The 22,874-nt window shown below is 42.9% G+C and overlaps 1 protein-coding gene across 2 annotated transcripts in view; it reads right to left on the bottom strand.

Annotated features, from left to right (window-relative positions):
* Positions 1–14,889: 14,889 nt before the first annotated feature.
* The window catches only part of MCOLN2 (mucolipin TRP cation channel 2), a 67,101-nt gene continuing 59,116 nt past the window's right edge, over positions 14,890–22,874 (bottom strand). The window contains exons 12-14 of one of the 2 annotated variants that reach the window (XM_055585321.1): positions 20,397–20,603; positions 18,472–18,593; positions 14,890–16,058 (exon numbers count right to left, since the gene is read on the bottom strand). In XM_055585321.1, the coding sequence (XP_055441296.1) occupies positions 16,022–16,058; positions 18,472–18,593; positions 20,397–20,603 (366 nt within the window). In that variant the 3' untranslated portion in view covers positions 14,890–16,021. The remainder of the gene's footprint in view (positions 16,059–18,471; positions 18,594–20,396; positions 20,604–22,874) is intronic. The other variant, XM_055585322.1, reaches the window with a different exon arrangement.

Genomic DNA, 22,874 nt, shown 5'->3' with positions numbered 1-22,874 from the left:
CCACTGAAAAGAGAATTAATGAACTGAAAGATATTTCTAAAGAAATTCATTATATACTGTGCTGTGTGCAGTCATGTCTGACTCTTTGTGATCCCATGGACTGTGGCCCACCAGGCTCCTCCATCCATGGAGATTCTCCAGGCAAAAATACTGGAGTGGGTTGCCATGCCGTCCTCTAGGGGATCTTCCCAATGCAGGGATGGAACCCAGGTCTCCCACATTGTAGATGGATTCTTTACCATCTGAGCCACCAAAGTGAAAGTCACTCAGTCATATGTGACTCTTTGTGACCCCATGGAATATACAGTCCTTGGAATTCTCCAGGCCAGAATACTGAAGTGGGTAGCCTTTCCCTTTCCAGAGGATCTTCCCAACCCAGATCTCCTGCATTGTAGGCAGATTCTTTACCAGCTGAGCTACAAGGGAAGCCCAAGAATACTGGAGTGGGTAGACTATCCCTTCTCCAGGGGATCTTCCCAACCCAGGAATCGAACTGGAGTCTCATTGCATTGCAGGTGGATTCTTCACCAGCTGAGCTACCACTGTAGCAGAAAGAATAAAGGGGATTAAAATATGAAAGACAGATCGTTGTTGTTTAGTCACTAAGTTGTATCCTACTCTGCGACCCCATGTACTGTAGCCCACCAGGCTCCTCTATTCGTGGGATTTCCCAGGCAAGAATACTGGAGTAGGTTGACATTTCCTTCTCCAGAGGATCACGCCTCCTGCATTGGCAGGCAGATTCTTTACCACTGAGACACCAGGAAAGCCTTTAAAGAAAGATTAGGAGATACAAAAAAGAGAAAGTTCAACAGGTTTGTAATCAGAAAGGCAGACGAGAGAATGGGCAGAAAGAAATACTACTGTTTTTAAACTAATGATTCAGTATATTTCAGTTGAAGAAAGACATACATTTTTGATTCAAGAACTGCAGCTTCCTCAAACAAGTAAATTTTTAAACACACACAAACACACACACACACTGAAGTAGTAAAGATGAGTAAATCTTAAAAGCCACCATTGAGAAAAGACAGACTACTTAGACTGATAACAGTTCTCAATAACAAGAGACTAGTACAGTGGAATACCATTACCATTTAATTGAATTTCCGGTAAAGAGTTACATATTGAAAACTGAGTTACATATGAAAACATAAAAATGTTTTTCAAATGAAGATTGAGACTCAATTAAAGAGCTACTCAAGGAAGAAGGAAATTAAACCCAGAAAGAGGAAGTGGTTTGCAAAGAACATTTTTACTATGGAAACATTGTCTGTACCAGACAATAAGTAAAAATAATAATTAATGAGGGAAGGGAGGTAGAAAAAGGAAATAAATTACTATACAAGAAAATCACGTAAGACAGACAGTAAATGGAAAATGAAGGTGACCTGAAACTAAAGATCCAAGGTTCTTATACTATTGAAGAGACACATCAAGATTTTGATTAACTTGAGACTATTCTAAGTCAGGTAAAATTTAAGAGTAAATACCAAAAGAAAAGGAATAGAAGGGAATAAAGAAAAGCTCCATTAATCCGATAGAAGGAAAGAAACAAGGAAAAAAGAGCATAATTTATGAAAAACAAAAATTAGGATTGTACAAATATATTCAAATATATTTATTGTCACAGCAATATAAGCAAAATAAACTATCCAGTTTATATACAAATACTTTGATTGAACCAACAAATCCAGCCACATGCTATTTGAATGAGAAATATTTAAGTCATAATGATAAGAAATATATGGTAGGCAAAGATTAACCAAAAGAAAGACTGTGTAATTCTATCAATACCCAGCAAGAGACCTGAAGGCAAAAAGTGTTACTTGAAATAAAGAGAATCACCACATATGTATTCTCCAAGAAAAGACTTTGCTTAAAAAAACAAGGGCTGTTTTGCCTATGAAAAGGTCTTCCTGTGCAAACTTTAGAGAAGTATTCCTACTGGAAAAAAAATAATAACCCCTTTCTATCCCATCTCCCAGATGAATCAGATCTAGAATTACTAAGTTTGGTTCTTCTGTCTCTCCTTTTAAATGAAACCATAGCAATCTAAAAGATTTTAAGCTGCTTACAATTTTCAGCAATGTCAAAAAAAAAAAACCAAATCATGTTGAGTGCTAGTACTGTTTTATTTATTAAATCCTGATTGCAAAAGCAGCACAAGGAAATATAGATTTAAGTGAGGGCTCTCTGCAGGTTGGGGACACTGACTTTAGTGTATCAGCAATTATATTAACATATTAAATATTAAAAATTATAAAAGAAATGAAAGTTTCCAGGCAGAACAGTAGGTAGTTTCAGAAACTGAGTTCCTCTCATGCCAGGTTTCAGATCCATTTCTTACAATGCATGGGCATTTTAATTAACTTTATTTAGTTTTTTGATTTGTGAAAGAACATAATTTCTCCATATTTGAGTTATGAGTTGAGATAATAAAACTTGCTCTATCTAGTGCAAGATAGTTGTGAGAATGAAATTAAATAATGTATGTAAAAGCCCTTTGTAAACATTTAGTACTATGAAACTGTAAGAAATTATTATAAATCCATGGTCCTAGGATAGGTTGTTAGTACTAAAAAGCTTTATCCACCATTTCTTGAACATGTCTGTAAAAATCTCAATTATTCGTTATTGTGCTTTTACTAATGTTTAAGAGTAAAACTACTCCCATTTATATAGTTACAAAAATGTAAGTAAATCATGGCCCAGTAAGATAATTCCACCATTCAACTTTCTCTCCCTGGAAACACATACACTAGAGTTATACATACACCAAAGAGAAGGAAAACTTGTTTCAGTGTTTAGTGTAAAGAAGTGTTTTTTCTTAGTCGTTGGTTTTGTAGCTCTTATGAACCTGACTAAAACATCTGACCCATCACGTCACTCTTATTTAGGTATCCCCAAATTCTTGAGCTGGAGAGCATGAATCTGGCAAAAACAAAAACGAAAAAAAAGGGCAGTCAAAATTGTTGTGAAGAAGGGGTGAGATGGAATATGCAGTGCATATGATATAGCAATGTTCCCCCCAAAACCAATGGCCACCTTCTTTTTCTGTAAAGTCCATGGATTCACACAAATAGATCTGCAGAAAGACAAGGTATGCTGACCTGTCAAAAAGTTGAGAGCTGGGTGGATAAAGGCAAGTCACTCCATCTCTCTGAGCTTCCACTTTCATAGAATAAGGGTAAGAAAGTCTGCTAAACAGGGTCTTCAATCCTCAGCTCAGTCTATCTACTCTTACACTTGAGGAGATCAGGTCCTCTTTGTAAGCTACCACCAACATCTCGGATTCACACTTGGCCTTTAACTACTTCTTCTCAGCCCTTAGTTTCTCACCCCTTTGCAGATGGTCAGTCAACTTAGGAGCAATCTGTCTTTATAAGCATCCTTCTCCCCGTATCTTCTAAATCCCTGAAGGATCCTGAATCATCTCAGCTGCAATGGCATTCATGACCACCAGGATGCACCCCCAGGTCACCAACAGTGAAATCTTTGGTACCTGGGCCACCACCTTGTGTCAGAGACTATGTGTCCCCCACCTGCCACTCAGGATGATATCCTCTTCAGCCACCAGGGATGACTTAACCCAGTCCCAAATCTTCACCTTACTACCTGTTTTCAATCACTTCTTTCCATATTACTGTGTAGTTTGGACCCTTCAAGAGGCAGATGCCAAGACAAGATGGGAAATGCAAAAGAATTTGTAGGGAGGGGGAGGGGCTGTGGCTATGAGGGGAAAATGGGAATGAGCCAGAAGAGGCAAGGAGAGCTGTCAGACAATGCTGGTCTGACTTCATGAAGGAGGGAGAAGATAAAGTGTCAGGTGGGAGAGTCTTAGACGCAGCCCAGTTCTAGGAGGAATTCAGTCAGACTCATGGGACACTATCAGAGGGGTGCCCATCTAGCAGCAATGGGCCTGCCTTGTGATCGTTGCTGGATTCACTCAGTGGCCAGAGCAGTCAGTGGGGTCTCCACACAAATGGATTCTGAGCACAACGGCTGGGACAGTCATCAGTTAGGCTCCTCACATCTGGAGATTTGAGTTGTGTGTTTTTATGGCCACTATAATGAGGGAGGAAGAGGACAACATCTTGACAGGGTGGTCCAAATAGATAACATCCCTGAGAGCACACCAGTATCATGCACCTCTAGTAGATACCTTGAGGATGAAACTGCAATGCCTTTGTGGCATTCCTGCCAAAAGTACTTAACCTATATGTAATCATGAGGAAACATCAGCAAATCCAAATTAAGGGGCTATATGTAACACAGGACAACAAAAACATAGTTGATGTACAATACATATAAGTTCCAGGTGTACAACATAGTGACTCACAATTTTTAAAGTTATACTCCATTTATAGTTTTTCAAAATATTGGCTATATTCCTGGTGTTGTACAATATATCGTGTACACGTGCATGCATGTGCATACATGCTCAGTCGCTTCAGCTGTGTCCAACTCTTTGCAACCCTATGACTGTACCCCCCAGGTTCCTCTGTCCATGGGATTCTCCAGGCAAGAATACTGGAGTGGGTTACCATGCCCTCCTCCAGGGGATCTTCCTGATCCAGGGATCAAACACACAGCTCCTGTATCTTCTGCATTGCAGGCAGATGCTTTACCCACTCAGCCACTTGGGAAGCCCATATCCTTGTGTATAAGAGGTTATTCTTGACCTTAGGAAATACATGCTGGAGTTTTAAGGCATAAAAGGGCATAATATATATAACCATCTCTCAAATGGTTTAGAAAAATAAATTATATAAATGAGAGAGACAGAAGATGGAGGGCGTTTTCCAAAAGATACCCTGAATGAGGTGCACATGGAACTGCTGACTTTGGGTTCAGTTCAGTTCAGTCGCTCAGTCGTGTCTGTCTCTTTGCGACCCCTTGGACTGGGGGCACCATGTCAGGCCTCCCTATCCATCACCAACTCCCAGAGTTTACTCAAACTCATGTCCATTGAGTTGGTGATGCCATCCAACCATCTCATCCTCTCTCTTCCCCTTCTCCTCCTGCCTTCAATCTTTTCCCAGCTTCAGGGCTTTTTCCAATGAATCAGTTCTTTGCATAAGGTGGCCAAAGTATTCGAGTTTCAGCTTCAGCATCAGTCCATCCAATGAATATTCAGGACTGATTTCCTTTAGGATGGACTGGTTGAATCTCCTCCCTGACTTTGCCAGTGATCAAATACTGCACCGAGGCATGAAAAGTACATGAGCGATATTAAACACATTTTAAATTGGCTCTCCTGGCTTCTGGCCAGTGAGATGAAAGACGTACTGAGTCGAGATTTATGGGGTGCCTATCTTTTTTCAATCACAACTGTCTAGTGATTCATTATTGCACATGCCAGCAATTCTACCCCAGTGGATGCAATTATCTGTTTCATTTTCATTTTCTTTTTTTTAAAAGAGCCAGTTGAGTATGTTTCTAAGTGTGGGCATGTTGTCTTTGATCCATTAACCAGTACTCCCATGCTGGTTGACATAAAGAGGGTAGGAGGGAGGGGATGATCACTCTGCTTGTGTGCATTTTAAGTTGAAAAAAATTTAAAATAGATATAAGGTCAAAAAGGACACACCCAGACATCCCTATCAAGCTCTTATTTTCACAATTCTTGCACATACGCACACACACAAAAACAGGTTTATAGCTTTAATTTTTATCTCTTTTCATCCAATGTGTCCAGTTTATCCTTTTCAAAGCTTACTTACATCCATTATCTTCTAGACATTACATCAACCTTGTGCGCTAGCCAGCTCTAAGGATGGACTGCCTGAGTCCAAGTCCAAGCACTGGTGGTTACTGTTGTGTGACCTTGCACAAGTTCCTTGACCTCTCTGTATTCTCAGCTTTATTATCCCTGTAGTACTGATAATGATTCTGAGGTTTCAAGCATCTTGTTTTAAATCACTTGGCAATTTAGTGTAAGAACTGGGAGCTTCCATGGAGATTTCAACTCCCCTACAAAAAAACAGATTAGTTTCCACTAAGCACTGGTATTGTGTGAGTTGGAGGAATGTTGTTTAACAGGGTGTTGTTTGAAAATAGAAGTCACATTTCTCTTTAAGGAGGTTAAACATTTTTTTCTGCCATTCAGTTCTGTTCAGTAAGCATTATTTAGAAAGTAGGCAGAAGAAAGGGGAGTGGGAGAGGGCTTTGGATCAGAAGATTTGTGTTTGAAACCAGGCTCTGTTACCTGATCTGTGCTCAATTTTCTCTTCAGTAAAATGGAAATCCTGATATGTAAGCTGTAAGTTTCTTGGGATGAGTAGCAACAATATGTGTTGCTAGGCATTGAACATACTAGGCATTGACTCTAATATAGCGTTTCAAAAATATGCTATTCCTTCTGTGCTTGCTACTCATCAGGAGCTTTGCTATATACATGAAATGCTCTCAGTTGCTCAGTCGTGTCTGATTCTTTGTGACCCCATGGACTGTGCCTGCCAGGGTCCTCTGTCCATGGAATTTTCCCAGGCAAGAGTACTGAAGTGGGTTGCAATTTCCTAATCCAGTGTATCTTCCCAACCCAGGGACTGAGCCTACATTTTCTGCATCTCCTGCAGGGGCAGGCAGATTCTTTACCACTGAACAATGTGGGAAGTTCCTTATCCATGAAATACAGAAATGCAAAAAATTTACTCCTTCTCTTTGGGGCTCACCCTCCAGAAATTTGTAATGGTTCTTCACCAAGTAAGGATATTAGCCAGTCACGTATGTTGCAATTCTTTTTCCACAGGGCACTGAAATCTTTTGTTTACATTTTTAATTCTCTGCAGATTTTCCTTTTTGTGTAGTAAATCTACTTGATTTTTCTTGTATGGTTGATTTGCAGCTTTAAACTCAGAAAGCCCTTCTCTACTTCTTGAATCAGATCAATATTCATATCTGTTTCTTTCTGGTTCTCTTACAGTCTTCATTTTTCACATTTAAATCTTTAATCCATCTGGAATTTATTTGGCTACATGGTTGCAAGGTGCTGAATAGTTATCTTTTTAAGATACCTTCCTAATGATGCTGATTGATAAGACTAGTTTATTTGACTTATTCTCATTTCTATCTCAATAACTTACCCTCTGAGCTGCCTGCTGTGCACTTGAACTGTCCCACTTTGAAAAGGCCCATAGGATAGAAATACATATCTATGGGGTTTTCCCATTTAGTTGATTTACTTTTAGAATAATAAATGTCAGCTCTTTTGTCTCAATCACATAAATGTAGAAACTGTGACACAGTATTTTGCCTAAGGGCTAAAAGTTAGTGCCTCCCTAAGCCCAGAGAAAAGTGTAAAAGAGGGAGAACCAGGTCATCACCCATTAGCCACAACCATGCCCCTCCCCCCCAAACTTCCCTCATCTGCCTGTCATCTCTTCCCACGTGCTCAGCTTTTCCAGATGGACTTGGAGCCATTTATGCAAGAGAGCTGAAAGTCTAGTAGAAGAATCATTACTGATCCACCCATCCTTGCCTCAGTCCATTACTGTGGTTCCTTAAATACTCTTCCAGAAACTTGACTTTCTTGAGAAAAGATGTAGCAAACAGTCTCCATGTTAGTCTGGCCGGAAACACCAATGCATTTTCCCCAGCATCAGCCTCAGGCTGGGTAGCCTCACTGCAGGAGCAGTTGCAGACATGGTGGTTTGCCCCACAGTGTCTTGCTGGTCGTCCAGCACCTTTAAAGCTATGATTTGGCCCTCTGAGCACGCCAAGAGGTGAACCCCCAAAGGCCGAGCCAGGCTGCCCACTGTGCCCCTCAGGGTGATCAGCGTAGAGCTTTGAGAATTCTCTCTCACCTCCAACACCCAGGTTGGCTCCCCTGACCTCCAACTCTGAGAGGTGAGGAAACCCTTGATAGGGTTCTGACCCCGCCAACATCCTCATCCACTCCACAAATTAAGGAAGTGTTGAGTCTTCCACCTCTGGTCCTCAGGAAGTGGGTTCACTAGACTGAAGGAGGCACGACTGGGGCTGGTCTCAGCACAAACTGCTGACCTTCTCTGCAGGGTCTGGAAGGCAATGGTGCACTCGGGCACTGGTACACGCTATGTTTTGTTCATTTGTGAGATGGAAGCCATGCCACCCTCCCTGCTCTGCCCACAACTCCCCTACCCCTTACTCCCCCTAGTCTCGGGCACCCTGGGCCCAAGAACATTCTTCTAACATGACTACATTCACTACAGACCTCCAAATCAAGGCAGTGGGGGTGAGCACCACAGTTTCTCCTCAGAGTCCCTCCATCAGTTTCCCTCCCCTGCATTGCCCGGCACCCCAACTCCACAAACTGCCCCAGACTAAGGAGCCATCGACCCAAGGATCTCCCAGCTCTTTCCTGTGACACCCTTCTTTCCCAAGTGCCACACTCAGTTCTGACATTTGTGACCGCACACCCAAATCTTCATGGTTGTCCTGAGTAGGGGGCAGGGAGATAGAAACTTCGGAAAGTCTGTGTACAACCCGTAAGCTTCAGACTATGGATGTCAGGCTGGCTTTGTTAGAAGTCACACACCCACAAGTCTCACAACCTTGACAGACATAAACTGTGGCTGGTCAAAGTCAGGGTGCTTCAGAGTATATGTGTGTGTGGTGTGTGTGGAGGAGGTGGGTAAGGGTGATGCGGAGACAGTTATGAATAGATAAGCTTCAGAGTGTATGTGTGTGTGGTGTGTGTGGAGTAGGTGGGGAGGGATGATGCAGAGACAGTCTTATTAATAATCTTTTAAATATGTAGGAAGGAGAAATATCATATGATAGATATATGCATTCAACCCATTCCTCCCAGTAAGTATATTTCTCAATAATAGAAGTTATGAAAAGAGACCATCCCTCTCAATGCAGAGTCTAAAAGCATAAACTCCCAGGGAAATGACACAGCATTTATCAGAGAAATCTTTTAAGAAAGCAAAAAATATACATATGCAGGCAGACAAAACAGGTATATGAGAGAGGTACATTCCTTAGAGACAGTTTTAAGCAGGCTTCTTATTGTGCTTGTTTTAAGTTTAATTAAATGATAACAGCATCACTTTTTTTAAATTTAATTTGGATGATTGTAGTAGCTTTTTTTTCCTTGCTCATCTCACACCATCCCAATCCATCCTTCCCAGTTCTACCAGTTCTACGTTTTCCGATCATATAGCTCCCAGGTCTAAAGCTTTCCTTTGTTGTTGCTTGAGTCTTATCTAAAATTTTCCCCAACAATGACCTATATTCTGACCACCCGAAAACATAGTTTCCCCAACTGGCTGGGTTCTCTTTCAGCTGTCTAAGCCATTGCCATGCCATTCCTTTTATCCAGAAAGCCCTACCCCTACCCCACATCATGGCCATCTGGTCAAATAAAATATATTATTCAAGTCTCAGTTCTAGCACTGTCTAGGTCTCCTTAAAAGGCCTCCAATTACACTCCAGGCAGTCAGGAGCTACTGCCATTCCACTGTCATTCAGTACTGTGGGTGACCTTGTCTTATCTTGGTACATGATTGTCCCTCCCACTGGACACCACACTTCATGAAGGCAGGGATCATGTCATTCATTCTTGCATCCATAGTTCCCAGCACAATGTTTGAAATCAACAAGCATGTATTGAATTCTAGTCATTAATAGCATCACCATTTTTCATTGACACATGTGATTTATCCATGTTTCTTCAAATTAATGGTGCTTATCAACTTGCCTTCCTTAACCTGTCATTAGGAAGTGTCCAAGTTTCTTATCTAAGTCTACCTTTCAAACCCCCCCAAGCTGGAGATTAAGCATTGATATCAGTTCCCTAACTTTTCTCCAAAGGTAGCCAAGAGCTATGACCCAACACGCTGTCCTGTTTCATAAATAACATGTGCAGGATGACACAAATGCATAAAGATAAGTCTGAAAGGCACTGTTAATACTCTCTCCTTCTGTAGACCTGGCTTGGCAGGCTCCAAAGTGAGGATGTAAATTCACTTTGTCAAAGCAAACATTTCTCTTGGGGGACATCGGCTCAACCTCCAGGAGACAGTAATGACCACAGCCCACAGGCAGCAGGTGATGAGTCAGTTACTGCTGCGAGGCAATTAGTGCTGCTAGAGAAAAAAAATTGCTTTCATTTAAAATTCTCTCTAAACCGTATGTATCATGGCTCATGGGATAATTTATGTATCATTAGAAACTAAGAAACATATCATTGGTAACAAATTGTCTCTTCCATCCACCACAGCTGATAGCTCCCAGGGGTCTTTGGAAAATCAGAGTTTTGCTGGCCTTGTTACATCAGCTGGTATGGAAATGTTCGTGTGTGCCCATTATTTTCTCATTCACTTCCTGGTTCTCTGGCAGAGAGATGGCAAGAAAAACACTGGCCATCATTTTCATCCATTGGTTTGCAGCCTCATTTGCTGTAAAGAAGCCCCTGGTAGAACAGCCATGAGTTGTATTATTTTCCCTAACAACTTGAGTGTCTATTTTGAGATTTGGTTCATCCTGAAGTTTTCCCAGTGCTATTATGTTATTTTCTCCAATACATAGCATGCTGAACAATTCTACAGCTTCCCATTCAAAGACCGTCTTTCATTCTAAATGTAAATGGCTACAAAGAGCTTGGAGAAAGTGCTTGATTGTCCAGTGGGAGGAGCAGGTCCCAGAGGACTTTGTTGAGCCAGGTTGGAAGCCATATAGCAACTGGGCAAACATGCTCGAGTTTAGAAGAACCACCTTAAGTCGATTCTCTGTCAAGGGTAAAACATGAAGTGAAAATTTGGAAAATGAGACTCTTCATTGCTGGGGAGAAGGGGGTGTGCAGAGAAAAGGGGCAAGGTGGGAAGTCCCGTTCCAAAATGCCAGTGTGACATGGAAACAATATTAGCCAATATCACCAACCACAGAAGTTTAATCTGTGAAACAAAGATATGAGATGAGGAGCCACCCCATAGCCACTTATTTGCAAAATCAGAGACTGAAAAAAATGACGCATCCGAAATTCTTTTAAAAACTAATTCCCATTCAGCTTTATTCTTTCCTTTCATTAAATTTCAATTGTTTTGAAGAAAAACTACAATGCTAGCCTTTTCCTAAAAGGCTATGCTTTAATCATTGTTAGTCACTAAGTTACCCAGTCCAATCAGCAGAATTTGCTGCATCACTTGTGAGGCCCCATGTTCAAAAAATATTGAAGTGGGACTTCCCTGGTGGTTCAGTGGTTAAGACATCGCCTCCCAATGCAGGGGGTGCAGGTTCAATCCCTGATTGGGGAGCTAAGATCCCACATGGCTCGTGGCCAAAAAACCAAAACATAAATCAGAAGCAATATTGTAACAAATTCAATAAAGACTTTAATGATGGTACACATTAAAAAAAAAAAATCTGTAAAAAAAAATAGAGAATTTCAAGACTATCAGGGAAGAACATTAAACCAAGCATGAAGTCCTCTCAAAAGGACAGATCACACAACCATGAAGCTGCGTTTTGTCAGTGTTAAGGGCTCAGAACCTCTCAAATAGAAAAAAAAAAAGAAAGAAAGAAAATGGGGGAGGAGGCAGAAGTGTCCAGTGCTCCTCTAGTACCAGTTCTCATTGCCATCGTTCACTGTCCTTCCTATAATGCCTAAGATCCGGAAGCCATGCTCAGGATTTTGTCTTTGAGGTCCTCAATCACCCTGTCACACAAGAGCTACTTTCTGCATGTTCCACAAGTATGTGAAATTCTAGATATTTGTTAGAGAAAGATTCCACACCACTGGAATACTGTGGTTGAGATATTTAAACTTCAAGTCAGGGGTAGAAAAATAAAATTTGCTCAAATTACATGAAAATAAATGTGGAACTAGAGAGTAGCAAAATGCAATCTAGTTATCCAGTGTTGCTGGAAAAAGCGGCCACCACACATTGAGTGATTCAGATAGCTGGAATCGGACCTCTAAGCATCACAGCTCCTTATATTGGCTAGAGCAATCCATGGCCAAGACCATAGTAGGCACTTGGGGAACATACTTTCTCAATGACTCCAGGGACCCTGAACCTCAGAGACAGTGCTGGGCTGTTTTTACAGGGAGGCCTCAGGAACCACAGGGTGTCTGGCTAGTAATCAAGAGATTGGGTCACTATGCTTCTCATCAGCCTGAGATGCTGAGCTGAGGCCTCCTTGGGAGAGGGTGAGGGGTGGGTCAGGCACCCCTCCCACGATTGTTACAATGGGAGCCTTCAGCAGGGGCTGAAGGAAGGAAAACCTTCCTAAAAGGTTTTTAGGGAAACCTTTTCCTGAAGACCCTTTCTACCTTTTCACATTTGTTACATCAGATCAGCAATAGCTGATTTGTACTGCACACCTTCTGACAAATTTGGTTAAGGCAGTGGGCTCCTAGATGAGGATGGGTATGGGCGGGGGTGGGGGTGGTCTCAGGGTGAAGGACTGAGGATTTGTGACACTTGTGTACCTCGGGGACCTTTATCCACCATCCTACTGACAGCTTTGCCCCGAGGGCAGGGCCTTTAGGCTGTTGGGGTCCACAGGCTCCTCCACAACTGCTTGAGCTTTAGACACTGAACTGATCTTTGCCCCCAGGACAAAGATGGGTGTGGGTATCTACTCACCTAGAGGCCTAACAAAGTTCACCAAAACTGTGTGGTGAGCTCTCTTCAAAGTAAAGATCTTCCTGGCTTGCCCAGGTGATAGATTTGTACACGTGTAGACCACGCAAGAAAAGCTTTTGGGAAAGATCTAATATTCACTGAGCACTTGTAAGTCATGCCCAGTTCTACTCACTTTACATTTGACTCATTTAATCCCTGCAATCCCCACTTTACAGGTGAAGAAACCAAGGCTGGTGTGACCTGTCCAAGGAGACTCAGATAGTAGGAGGACAGGCACCCTGGCAAACTAAATGGCTTAACATCTTCACTCCTCCATGATCCCATGGAACCTACTTATTAATACAAACGGGGCAGAAAATAAAAACTAAGAATGGCTCAGGTTTCAATGTTCAACGTCAGGCTTCACATGAATTACCTGACTTAAATGCCAATCCCATGGTTTGTTGAGGTTTCATCACTTTGAAGGTGGAAGTAACTTGCCCAAGCACCGAAGTACAGGGTAAGCTGGGATTTTAGCTGTCTAGATGTGGTATGGACACATGATGAAAGTGTGGGTGCATGGAGAGAGAAGTTGGGGGGCCAGAAAAGTCCTGGGAGGGGCTTGATGGGGAGGAGCAGGAGACAATGAGGGAGAGTCCTATAATGAACGTCCTACTTAATTAAAATCTTACTCTTCACCAGTAACTTTAAAATAGTTGACCCCTAAGATACTTCATACTGTTCATGGGGTTCTCAAGAATACTGAAGTGGTTTGCCATTCTCTCCTCCAGTTGACCACATTCTGAACCAGCCTCTTGATGAAAGTGAAAGTGGAGAGTGAAAAAGTTGGCTTAAAGCTCAACATTCAGAAAATGAAGATCATGGCATCTGGTCCCATCACTTCATGGCAAATAGATGGGGAAACAGTGGAAACAGTGTCAGACTTTATTTTTTTGGGCTCCAAAATCACTGCAGATGGTGACTGCAGCCATGAAATTAAAAGACACTTACTCCTTGGAAGGAAAGTTATGACCAACTTAGATAGCATATTGAAAAGCGGAGACATTACTTTGCCAACAAAAGTCCGTTTAGTCAAGGCTATAGTTTTTCCAGTGGTCATGTATGGATGTGAGAATTGAACTGTGAAGAAAGCTGAGCACCGAAGAATTGATGCTTTTGAACTGTGATATTGGAGAAGACTCTTGAGAGTCCCTTGGACTGCAAGGAGATCCAACCAGTTCATTCTAAAGGAGATCAGCCCTGGGTGTTCTTTGGAAGAAATGATGCTAAAGCTGAAACTCCAGTACTTTGGCCACCTCATGCAAAGAGTTGACTCACTGGAAAAGACTCTGATGCTGGGAGGGATTGGGGGCAGGAGAAGGGGATGCCAGAGGATGAGATGGCTGGATGGCATCACTGACTCTATGGACGTGAGTTTGAGTGAACTCCAGGAGTTGGTGATGGACAGGGAGGCCTGGCATGCTGTGATTCATGGGGTCGCAAAGAGTTGGACACGACTGAGCGACTGAACTGAACTGAACTGAACTGAAGATAGTTCAGGTATGAACTAAATCTATGCATGAAGTGATCTTAATCACGTCATTATCATAAATATTTATTAATTCCTATAAATTAGCCCCTCTATCTCCTTCACTGCTTTTAAGAAAGTAAGCAATCCCTTTTGAAGACCAGATAGTCAGTTGATAGAGATGTGATCTGAATTTTTCACTAGGTAGATGTTAAGAAACAGTACATTTAAAAAAAATTAGTAGTAGTTCAATGAAGTGAAAGTCACCCATGACCTTTCCTTACCAGCCCAAGTCAATAGGCCTAAGAATGTTACATCAGGCTTTGAGGAAATCACTGGAAGCCATGGAGGTATGTTCTATAAGAACTGGGATCCCATAATGAAACCAAGAGGCAGAAAGAAAGAGTCTCCTAACTTTCAGAGTGAACTCTCCAAGTGGAAGCCTAGGAAAGGAAAGAAAATGGTTTGTCCCAGATGTGTCTATTAGCAGAGTTATAAGAAAATATTGTTCAATAAAATCCAAATAGATAATAGAGTTGTCAAGGTGACAATTGTTTAAAAGCTTTAAAAAGAGAGAAAACAATGTTTCCACAGACACAGGGTAACCTTGAAAAAAGATTTTTCTTCCTGAAAATGTTTTGTTCAGCTGGAGGGAAAAGAAATAAAAGGAAACATGAAAGCCAATGAAAGAAAAACATGAGCATGGAAGACCATCATTAATCTTCAATTCAAATTGTATAAAAGGCATTAATAGCAATTCTATTCAGAGATAAATGATGTACTGGGGGTATATTCGGGGTGAATAAGTGAGCTAATTGCACAATGATTCTGCATGGGGATGACCCTAGAAATACGGGTTAAATAGTCTTTAATTTAAAACTTGAATGTAACAACATTTTTTTTTTAAGTAAAGAAGTTTATAACTAAAATGATAAGTTTAGCAAAGTATTTTGTGTATAGATCTCAGTTGTGTCTGACTCTTTGTGACCCCATGGACTATAGCCTGCCAGGCTCCTATGTCCATGGAATTCTCCAGGCAAGGATGCTAGAAGTAGGTAGCTGTTCCCTTCTCCAGGGGATCTTCCCAACCCAGGGATCGAACCCAGGTCTCTCACATTGCAGATTCTTTACTGTCTGAGCCACCAGGGAAACCCAATAGTTCCATATGTTATGATAAAAATAAATTTAATTTATTTTGGGAAAAGATACCACCTTCCTTGCTTGACAAGGGTAAATTCCCACCACAGTGGAGTTCAGGTGTTAAAATGAGTGGCCACCTGCTGTAGTATAATGTGCACATGTCCTGGGTGTACAAGCAACAAGGAGCACAAGTGACAAGGTGTCCAAATGACTGTTTCCAATTCTTCCCACTGACTTTACCAACAGTTTCTTCAGATCACTCTGAGAAGACCATAGGAAAACATAGGCCAAGAAATGTCCACTGCAAGAGGTTCTTTTGTTGACTTAAGTGTAATCTTTACATGGCTTAATAGTTCTCCAGCGTTGAGTTTCTAGGTTGGTATTGCAACCAATTTCTGTCTTGTGCAGACCATGGATTAATAAATGTCTTCTAACCCAAGAATCACTTTTAAGACAAACCCATATTTGATGATAAACTCTCATCTTCAAATACATGGCTTTAAATATCATTGTTTTACACACTCTGAAATATGACATCATAATTTAAAACACCAAGACAGAATTTCACTGCTCTATGACACTAATGCCCAGGAGGTAACTGTGGTCTATTCTTCATCATTCAAGTTTATAAAAAGGAACTTTGGAACTTCAGTTCTATTCAGCCAGCTGACAGTCAGTCCTCTTTCCCCATCCACAATCGGTATTTTTGGAAGTGCTGGTCCAAGCCATTTGGGGCCCCTCTACATTGTCATTCAGTATGGAGACCTGAAACTTGATCATCATCAGCAGGAGGATTTTAGTTAATAAGTATCAAATGGTCATCACTTCTATTCCTGTAACAGAAAGGGGGAGAAGTAGAGAAAAGAGAGCAATAACTTAAAACTGTTTGAGATGGAACTGCTAGAGAATACATGCTCTATCATGTAGGCATACATAAGTTACTGACATGCTGAGTGCAACATATAAGTGGAAGGAAACTTAAGGACAATTTACATTATTTGGAGTTTGACTAGATGCTTCTGGCAATTTTGAGGAGCTGTCCACCCTCCATCTCCATGGCTAGAACTGCAGATTTTCCTCCTTCACTATGGTAGAGAAGGGGAAAGATTAACTGCATCTTCTCAAACCAGCACACCCCTCCAGAGAACCAGACCAGAAGCATATCTCCCCATAGAACCAGAAGAGGATGCAGAAGCTACTTGTTCCACCCTGATGATACCACAGAGGGACCCAGAGGCTTAGGAAAGGTCATGGGACACATTCAGTAATTGGCAGGACCCAAAATGAAAACCCCAGTGTTCTGACCATCAGGCTAGAGGCTCTGTCAATTATTCAAGAGAGAATGAGTCTGTGGTGGTTTTGGCGCTTTGGTTAAAGAAGAGCAACCTGGCTGTGCTCTGCAGGAGGCAGAGCTGTGATACTTGGGCTGCATGTCATGGGCACTGGAGAGGGGCCCAGACACCAACACTTGTGATGCCTGTATGGTTCTTCTCCAACATGTACTCTCCAGTCATAAGATGAGTCCTAGACTCATAGAATTAAGTCATCTTCCTCAATTTTATTGCATTCTTAAGTTTCCAGCTGCTAAACACATCCAGGTATATTTAATTTTCAATGATTTCAAAACCATCACTTGTTCCAAGGCCTCAGTACAACCCATTTCCCTCATTAGACCCTATGACCTTCATTGTTTCTGTGCAGGGTCCAGCCAGATCCCCCTGGATTCCAGGCTTTGATCCTATTATTCAGCTAAAACCGATCAAGCTGACTTCACCCATGGCCATCTTTGGTAACAGCCACTTCTGTTCCTATTTTTGATCTCCTCTTTTTTCAAAACTTTCAACATCCTGTTCTTCACTTGGTTTCGTTTGGTTGACCCTCCTGTTCTGCTAATTCTCTCATTGCTCACTATGAGCAGACTCTTCTTCGCACCAGACACACCTTCTCCACAAGCCTTAGTTCACCTTGGGGAAAACTGTCTGCTGATGTTGCTCTGTTCTCATCAGCCAGACTCAATCTTATCAATCAGTCCTGCAGTTCACTCTTTAAATCTTTCACTTGTTTCATATGGCTGCATGAGAAATCATCTAACAACCCTCTGGGGCTTTTTTTGGTACAAACCAAGGTCCAAAAATCAAGCACCAAAAGCCTATCCATTACTGTCCAGTGTTCACAACTATTTTACATTCTGAGATGATTTTTTTTTAATTTATGGTTAACTACAGATTAGAAAAGCAACTTTCTAATTAGAAAAGGTACCTTATGTAAGGTACCCCTTAGGAGGCAGCTGCCTATTAAGAAAATTAATTTCCCTTTATCCTTGCTTCCATGGCAACACTTTAATGCTCTGAGAGGATAAAATGTGATTGTAAAAACTTAACTCTTCTCAGAAGATCTCATTTCATATTTACTAGACATTATTTACAAGTGCTCCATCATACCATTTCAAATCCCAAGATGCAGTACGAATTGATTAACGAAAAATACATCCTGTGATTTTAAGTGGCAATTATGTTCTTCCTCTTCCTTCAGGACTCTGGTTTGGTGAATGCTTCTCAAAAGACGTGAGTCGGGGATACTTCTAGCTAACCACCCCCATCCCTGACTAGCGATGAAAACAAACATGGGCACAGTTAAGATTGTCCTCATGTGTCCCCCATTCTGGTCCCCAACCCCCTGTGTGGAGGTTTTGCCACTGAGGTCCGGACTATGAATGGTGAGCAAAGAGCCATTGATCAATTGATTTGTGTTTGCAGCCAAGGACACATAGAGCCCCTCTCAAGCAGATTTTCTGCTCTGCTCAAGGAAGGTTACTTGAAACCTTCAAGTAACTGCATCTTGGGATTTGAAATGGTATAATGGAGCACATCTAAATAATGTCTAGTAAATTGTGAAAAGGGGAAAACATCTTTGACATCCTGGAGCTACACCTATAAATGAAGGATTCTGACTTCTTCCTGTGGCCAGCCCACCCTCTTGCTTTCAGGGATATAGTTCATACCTTCTCATAACAGGCTTTAACATTCCCAAGAGACTCCAACCATGTCATGTACCTTTGTACCTTGTTTTATAAGAAACAATAGATTTCTAAAGCCAAGTGCAGTGGGAGGAAAGAAAGGAGGGCTGCATTGCTTCCTCCAATCAGCTGATTTCTGAGTGCAGCCTTTGCCCTGGGAGGACTCTTTGTTAAGGCAACAGAGCATCTCATCCTGGGAGCATGGAGACCTGACTCAACACAATACTGACCTCCTCAGACAGCAGATGCTGGACAGGAAGGCTGGTGACTCTTCCTGACACTTCTCTTTGCTACTACACTCCTTCAGGAATTCCTGAAGATCCGTGGCAGGAAACCCATTCTGTTGGTATTTCTTTAAAAAGTACACAATGTGGTTACCTTATTTATACAGCATGAGAAATTGCTCCCTTTGTCAACGAACCAAACCCACCTCTGCTAAAATAAAACCCTCCCACGTTGCAAGCTCGGATCTAAGAACTGATATTAACAATAATAATCAATCTCTGGGTCCCTTGAAAGCCAAGCCAGGGCCACCATGGGAACAGAGAGCCATTCGGAGGAAAACTCCAGAAAGCACGCCTTAGTGGGGGAAGGGTTGTTGTTGTTATGGTTTAGTTGCTAAGCCGTGCCTGACTCTTGTGACCCCATGGACTGTAGTCCACCAGGCTCCTCTGTCCATGGGGTTTCCCAGGCAAGAATACTGGAGTGGGTTGCCATTTCTTTCTCCAGGAGATCTTTCCGACCCAGGGATCTAAATCCTGTCTCCTGCACTGGCAGGCGGATTCTTTATCATTGAGCCACCAAGGAAGCCTAGAGGCATGTTAATTAAAGGAGTGAAGGAAATAGCAGTCTAAAGCTTTCGTGTTCACTGCAAGCCCAAGAGAAACCTCCCCTTTCCCACACTGCCCATGTGGAGTTGGGCTGGGAAGTTTTATAGAAGCTGGTCGCTTAGTGAGGTAGAAGGCAGTAGGTTCCTCCAAACAGACACAGAGACTCTGAGAGACCCCTCCCCTTGTGTTCAGTGAGATCATCCACCAGGTCACCAAGGCTTGGCACCCTCACAGGGACACTGCCACATCCAAGGACAGCACCCACACTGCGCAGGCCTGGCTCCTCTTCCCACGGCCAGCCCCCCTGCAGCCAACCACCCATTCCTACAGGAACATGTGTCTCCTTCTGCACAAAATGCTCAGGAGTATTTCCAACGGACTGGCTTCTTCTGGGATAGTCTGAGAAGGTTCAAGAAGAGGACAACACCATAGGACATGGACATGGAATCCCTGGTTGCTCAGATGCTGGCCCCAAACAGGGTGCGGGCTCCAAGCACAACCACCTGCTGTGGAGACACCACTGCCTGAGGCTACAGAACTTCCTTCATGCTACAGATCAGTTAAATGGACCCAGTCTGAAAGGACACAGGGTCCACTGGGTAGCTTAGGAAGGTAGGAAGCTAAACAGCCACAAAAGCCTTAGATTTTGTAACTTAAAGGAAACCTGCATCACACGAGTGGCATCCAGTGTTTGAGGTGTGCCCACATCTGGAGAGTTGTCAGGAAGATGGTCACCCCTTATCACTGAAACTTAGCACTCAAAGCCAAAGTTCCAGGACAGGCACATACGCCTGTAAGCACTAAGATCCACAGCCCAACTACCTAATTTACCAAATTCAGTCCATCCTTACGGGCTTCCCCTGTGGCTCAGTGGTAAAGAATCTGCCTGCAATGCAGGAGATGGGGGTTCGATCCCTGGGTCGGGAAGATCCACTGAAGGAGGGTATGACAGCCCACTCCAGTATTCTTGCCTGGAGAATCCCATGGACAGAGGAGCCTGGCGGGTTATAGTCCATAAGGTCACTTAGAGTCAGACACAACTGAAGCGACTTAGCAGACAGGCAGGCCCATCTTTACCCATTTCCTTTCTCTTTCCCACTATACCTCCAAACCAGTCCACCCCAATCTGGGCACCAAGGACAATGTCCAAAATGCATATTTAAAATGAACCTCCAGCATCTAAAAAGTTTCTTTTCTACAAAATCTCAAAAATCTAAGTAAAACTATAGTATTTTAAGTAAGTAAAGAACTATAGTATTTTCCTATGTTCCAATCTATACAGAATTTGCAATAGTTTTTGGTAGGAAATAATGATAACTGCTTACCTTAATGGTGTCATAAGAGTCTGTAATAATTGCAATGAAAAGGCTGAGAATCATGTATATGAAAAGGCTGATGAAGGAATATAAATACAGGCGACTGAACAGCCACACCAAGTGGCTCTTCTGCTGGATGTGAGCAAAGGTCGCATACATGTCATCACCGTTGACCAGAGAAAACAGACACTCAGCAACCGTGTTCAGATTTTCAAACTGTGGAGGGGGGAAACCAAAAGTAGTCTGAGTTATGCTAGCCAAGGAAGTAGAGAAGTATCTAGTTAGCTGGTTTTGTTGAAGACATTGTTGCTGCCATTCTTATTACAATTAACATTCACTTTAGGGCACCTGGAATACCATGCATTGCAAATTGTTACTCAAAACTCTCCTCTACATTCACAGAGATAATTTCTTGGCACCTCTCTCAGTTTTTTCCCTTTACACTCTTTCTGTTGTTGTTGTTGTTCAGATGTTAAGTCACGTTTGACTCTTTGCAACCCTGTGGGCTGTAGCACCCATGCTTCCTGTCCTCTGTCTCTCAGAGTTTGCTCAAACTCATGTCCATTGAGTCAATAACGCCATCCAACCATCTCATCCTCTGTCGCCCCCTTCTCTTTCTGCCTTCAGTCTTTTGCAGCATCAGGGTCTTTTCCAATGACTTTTTATATATTTGTGGTCATGTCACCTGAAAATTTTGGATCAGATATTTCTTTCTTTTCTACTTAACATAGTCTTGTATTATTCATACCCAGAGATGATTTGTTGGAAATGTCAACTGTAACTATTTCCCTTTCACTGGACATCCTAATCATGTTTGCTCTTGTAAAGAACAATGCAAATCACATTTCTCGGCACTGAGTTTTTTCCTATTATTAGGTCTCAGTATCAACTTTTTTTTTTTTTGGCCATGTGTGGTCTTCACTGTTGTACTGGCTTTTCTCTAGTTGCAGTGAGCAGGGGCTGCACTGTAGTTGCGATGTGCAGGCTTCTCGTTGAGGTGGCTCCTCTCATTGTGGAGCGGGGGCTTCTCTCTTGTGGAGCGGGGGCTCCTCCCATTGTGGAGCGGGGGCTTCTCTCTTGTGGAGCGGGGGCTCCTCCCATTGTGGAGCGGGGGCTTCTCTCTTGCGGAGCGGGGGCTCCTCCCATTGTGGAGCGGGGGCTCCTCTCTTGTGGAGCCGGGGCTCCTCCCATTGCGGAGCGGGGGCTCAGTAGTTGTGGTGCATGTGCTTAGTTGCTCTGCAGCAGGTGAGGTCTTCCCAGATGAGGGATCGAACCAGTGTCTCCTGCATTGGCAGGCAGATTCTTCATCACTGAGCCACCAAGTAAGCCCACGATTAACATTTTAAGGCTAAAATCTGCTCAACTGCTTTCTGAAAGAACTGCAGAGCACCAGCAAAGGTGGACTGGCCAGAGACAGAGGCTCAAGAAAATTGGTTTCTTTGTAGCCTTTCCAACCATGGATTCAGATAATTTTCGAGCCTTAAAAGCTAACGATTACCAGAGGTGGGAAAATGCATTAGGATGAATGATCATGGTGTGTCTTCTGAGGGCTCCCCCGCTAACAGTGGACTGGCCACTGCCAAGATACCTAACACCTGTGGCGGAGCTGGGTGGGCTGCCTAAGGAGTGGCCCTCAGAAGTCAGGCCTGAAAGCTGAGGTGCTCATCAGTGAGAGGAGGAAGAGAAATTTGCTCAGTGAATATGGAGGGAACAGGTGCGGAGCCTAAGGAGTGGTTGGAGAGTGAGTATGTGCTGTGCTCACAGAGCCTTGTCTGGGCTTCTAAATATTTCAGACTAATCCCGCCTTCCCTGGAGAAGAGTGAAAAGTTGGACAGAAGAGGGATAGGATCTGCTCTCGGTTTCCGTGGCACGTGAAGATCTCCTAGAATGAGACAAGCTCAGGGGCCAGGGTGCCAGTCGGACAGAGTGCAGGGGCCCAGGACTGCAAGGAATCCAGAGGAAAGTGGGGAGAAAGTAAGCCCAGGAGGGTGCGGGAGGAACCTCGGATGGACTCTGTTCCAGACAAGGCCAGTTTAAGGGGCGGGTAGAGGCAGGGACAGGAGGTAATTAGCAAGAGGCTGACTGAACACCTGAAGCCCTGGGGGCAGAGCTGGGCAGGGGCTGGTGTGGAATGCCCCAGGAGGCTCGCAGCCCCAACCCAGCTTATGCGCTTGACCACCAGCTGCCATATCCACAGAAAGTAAACAGCAAGTGCTTAATGAATGAAGTCTCTGAGGTCAGAGGGTTAAACATTAGATGAGTGTGAAAAGTTTCTATGTGAAGAATGATAATGACTTAATAGGGAAAAGGCGATTAAAAGTTTTCAGAAATGCAGATACAACAGGTTGCTGTAAAGCTGTAACAGAACCTATTCTGTCCTTAGCGGGAGGAGGAGCCAGTACATCCATCAAGCCAGTGTGTGTGGCTGTGGGGACAAGTCCCTGTGAATGTCTCTGGGACATTTCCAGTTCGGAGCTGTGTTTATCA

The sequence above is a fragment of the Bubalus kerabau genome, chromosome 6, assembly GCF_029407905.1.
Source record: "Bubalus kerabau isolate K-KA32 ecotype Philippines breed swamp buffalo chromosome 6, PCC_UOA_SB_1v2, whole genome shotgun sequence".
NCBI classification, from domain to species: Eukaryota; Metazoa; Chordata; class Mammalia; order Artiodactyla; family Bovidae; genus Bubalus; species Bubalus kerabau.
The sequence above is the reverse complement of the archived record's forward strand: the minus strand, read 5'-3'. Positions and strand labels throughout refer to the sequence as shown.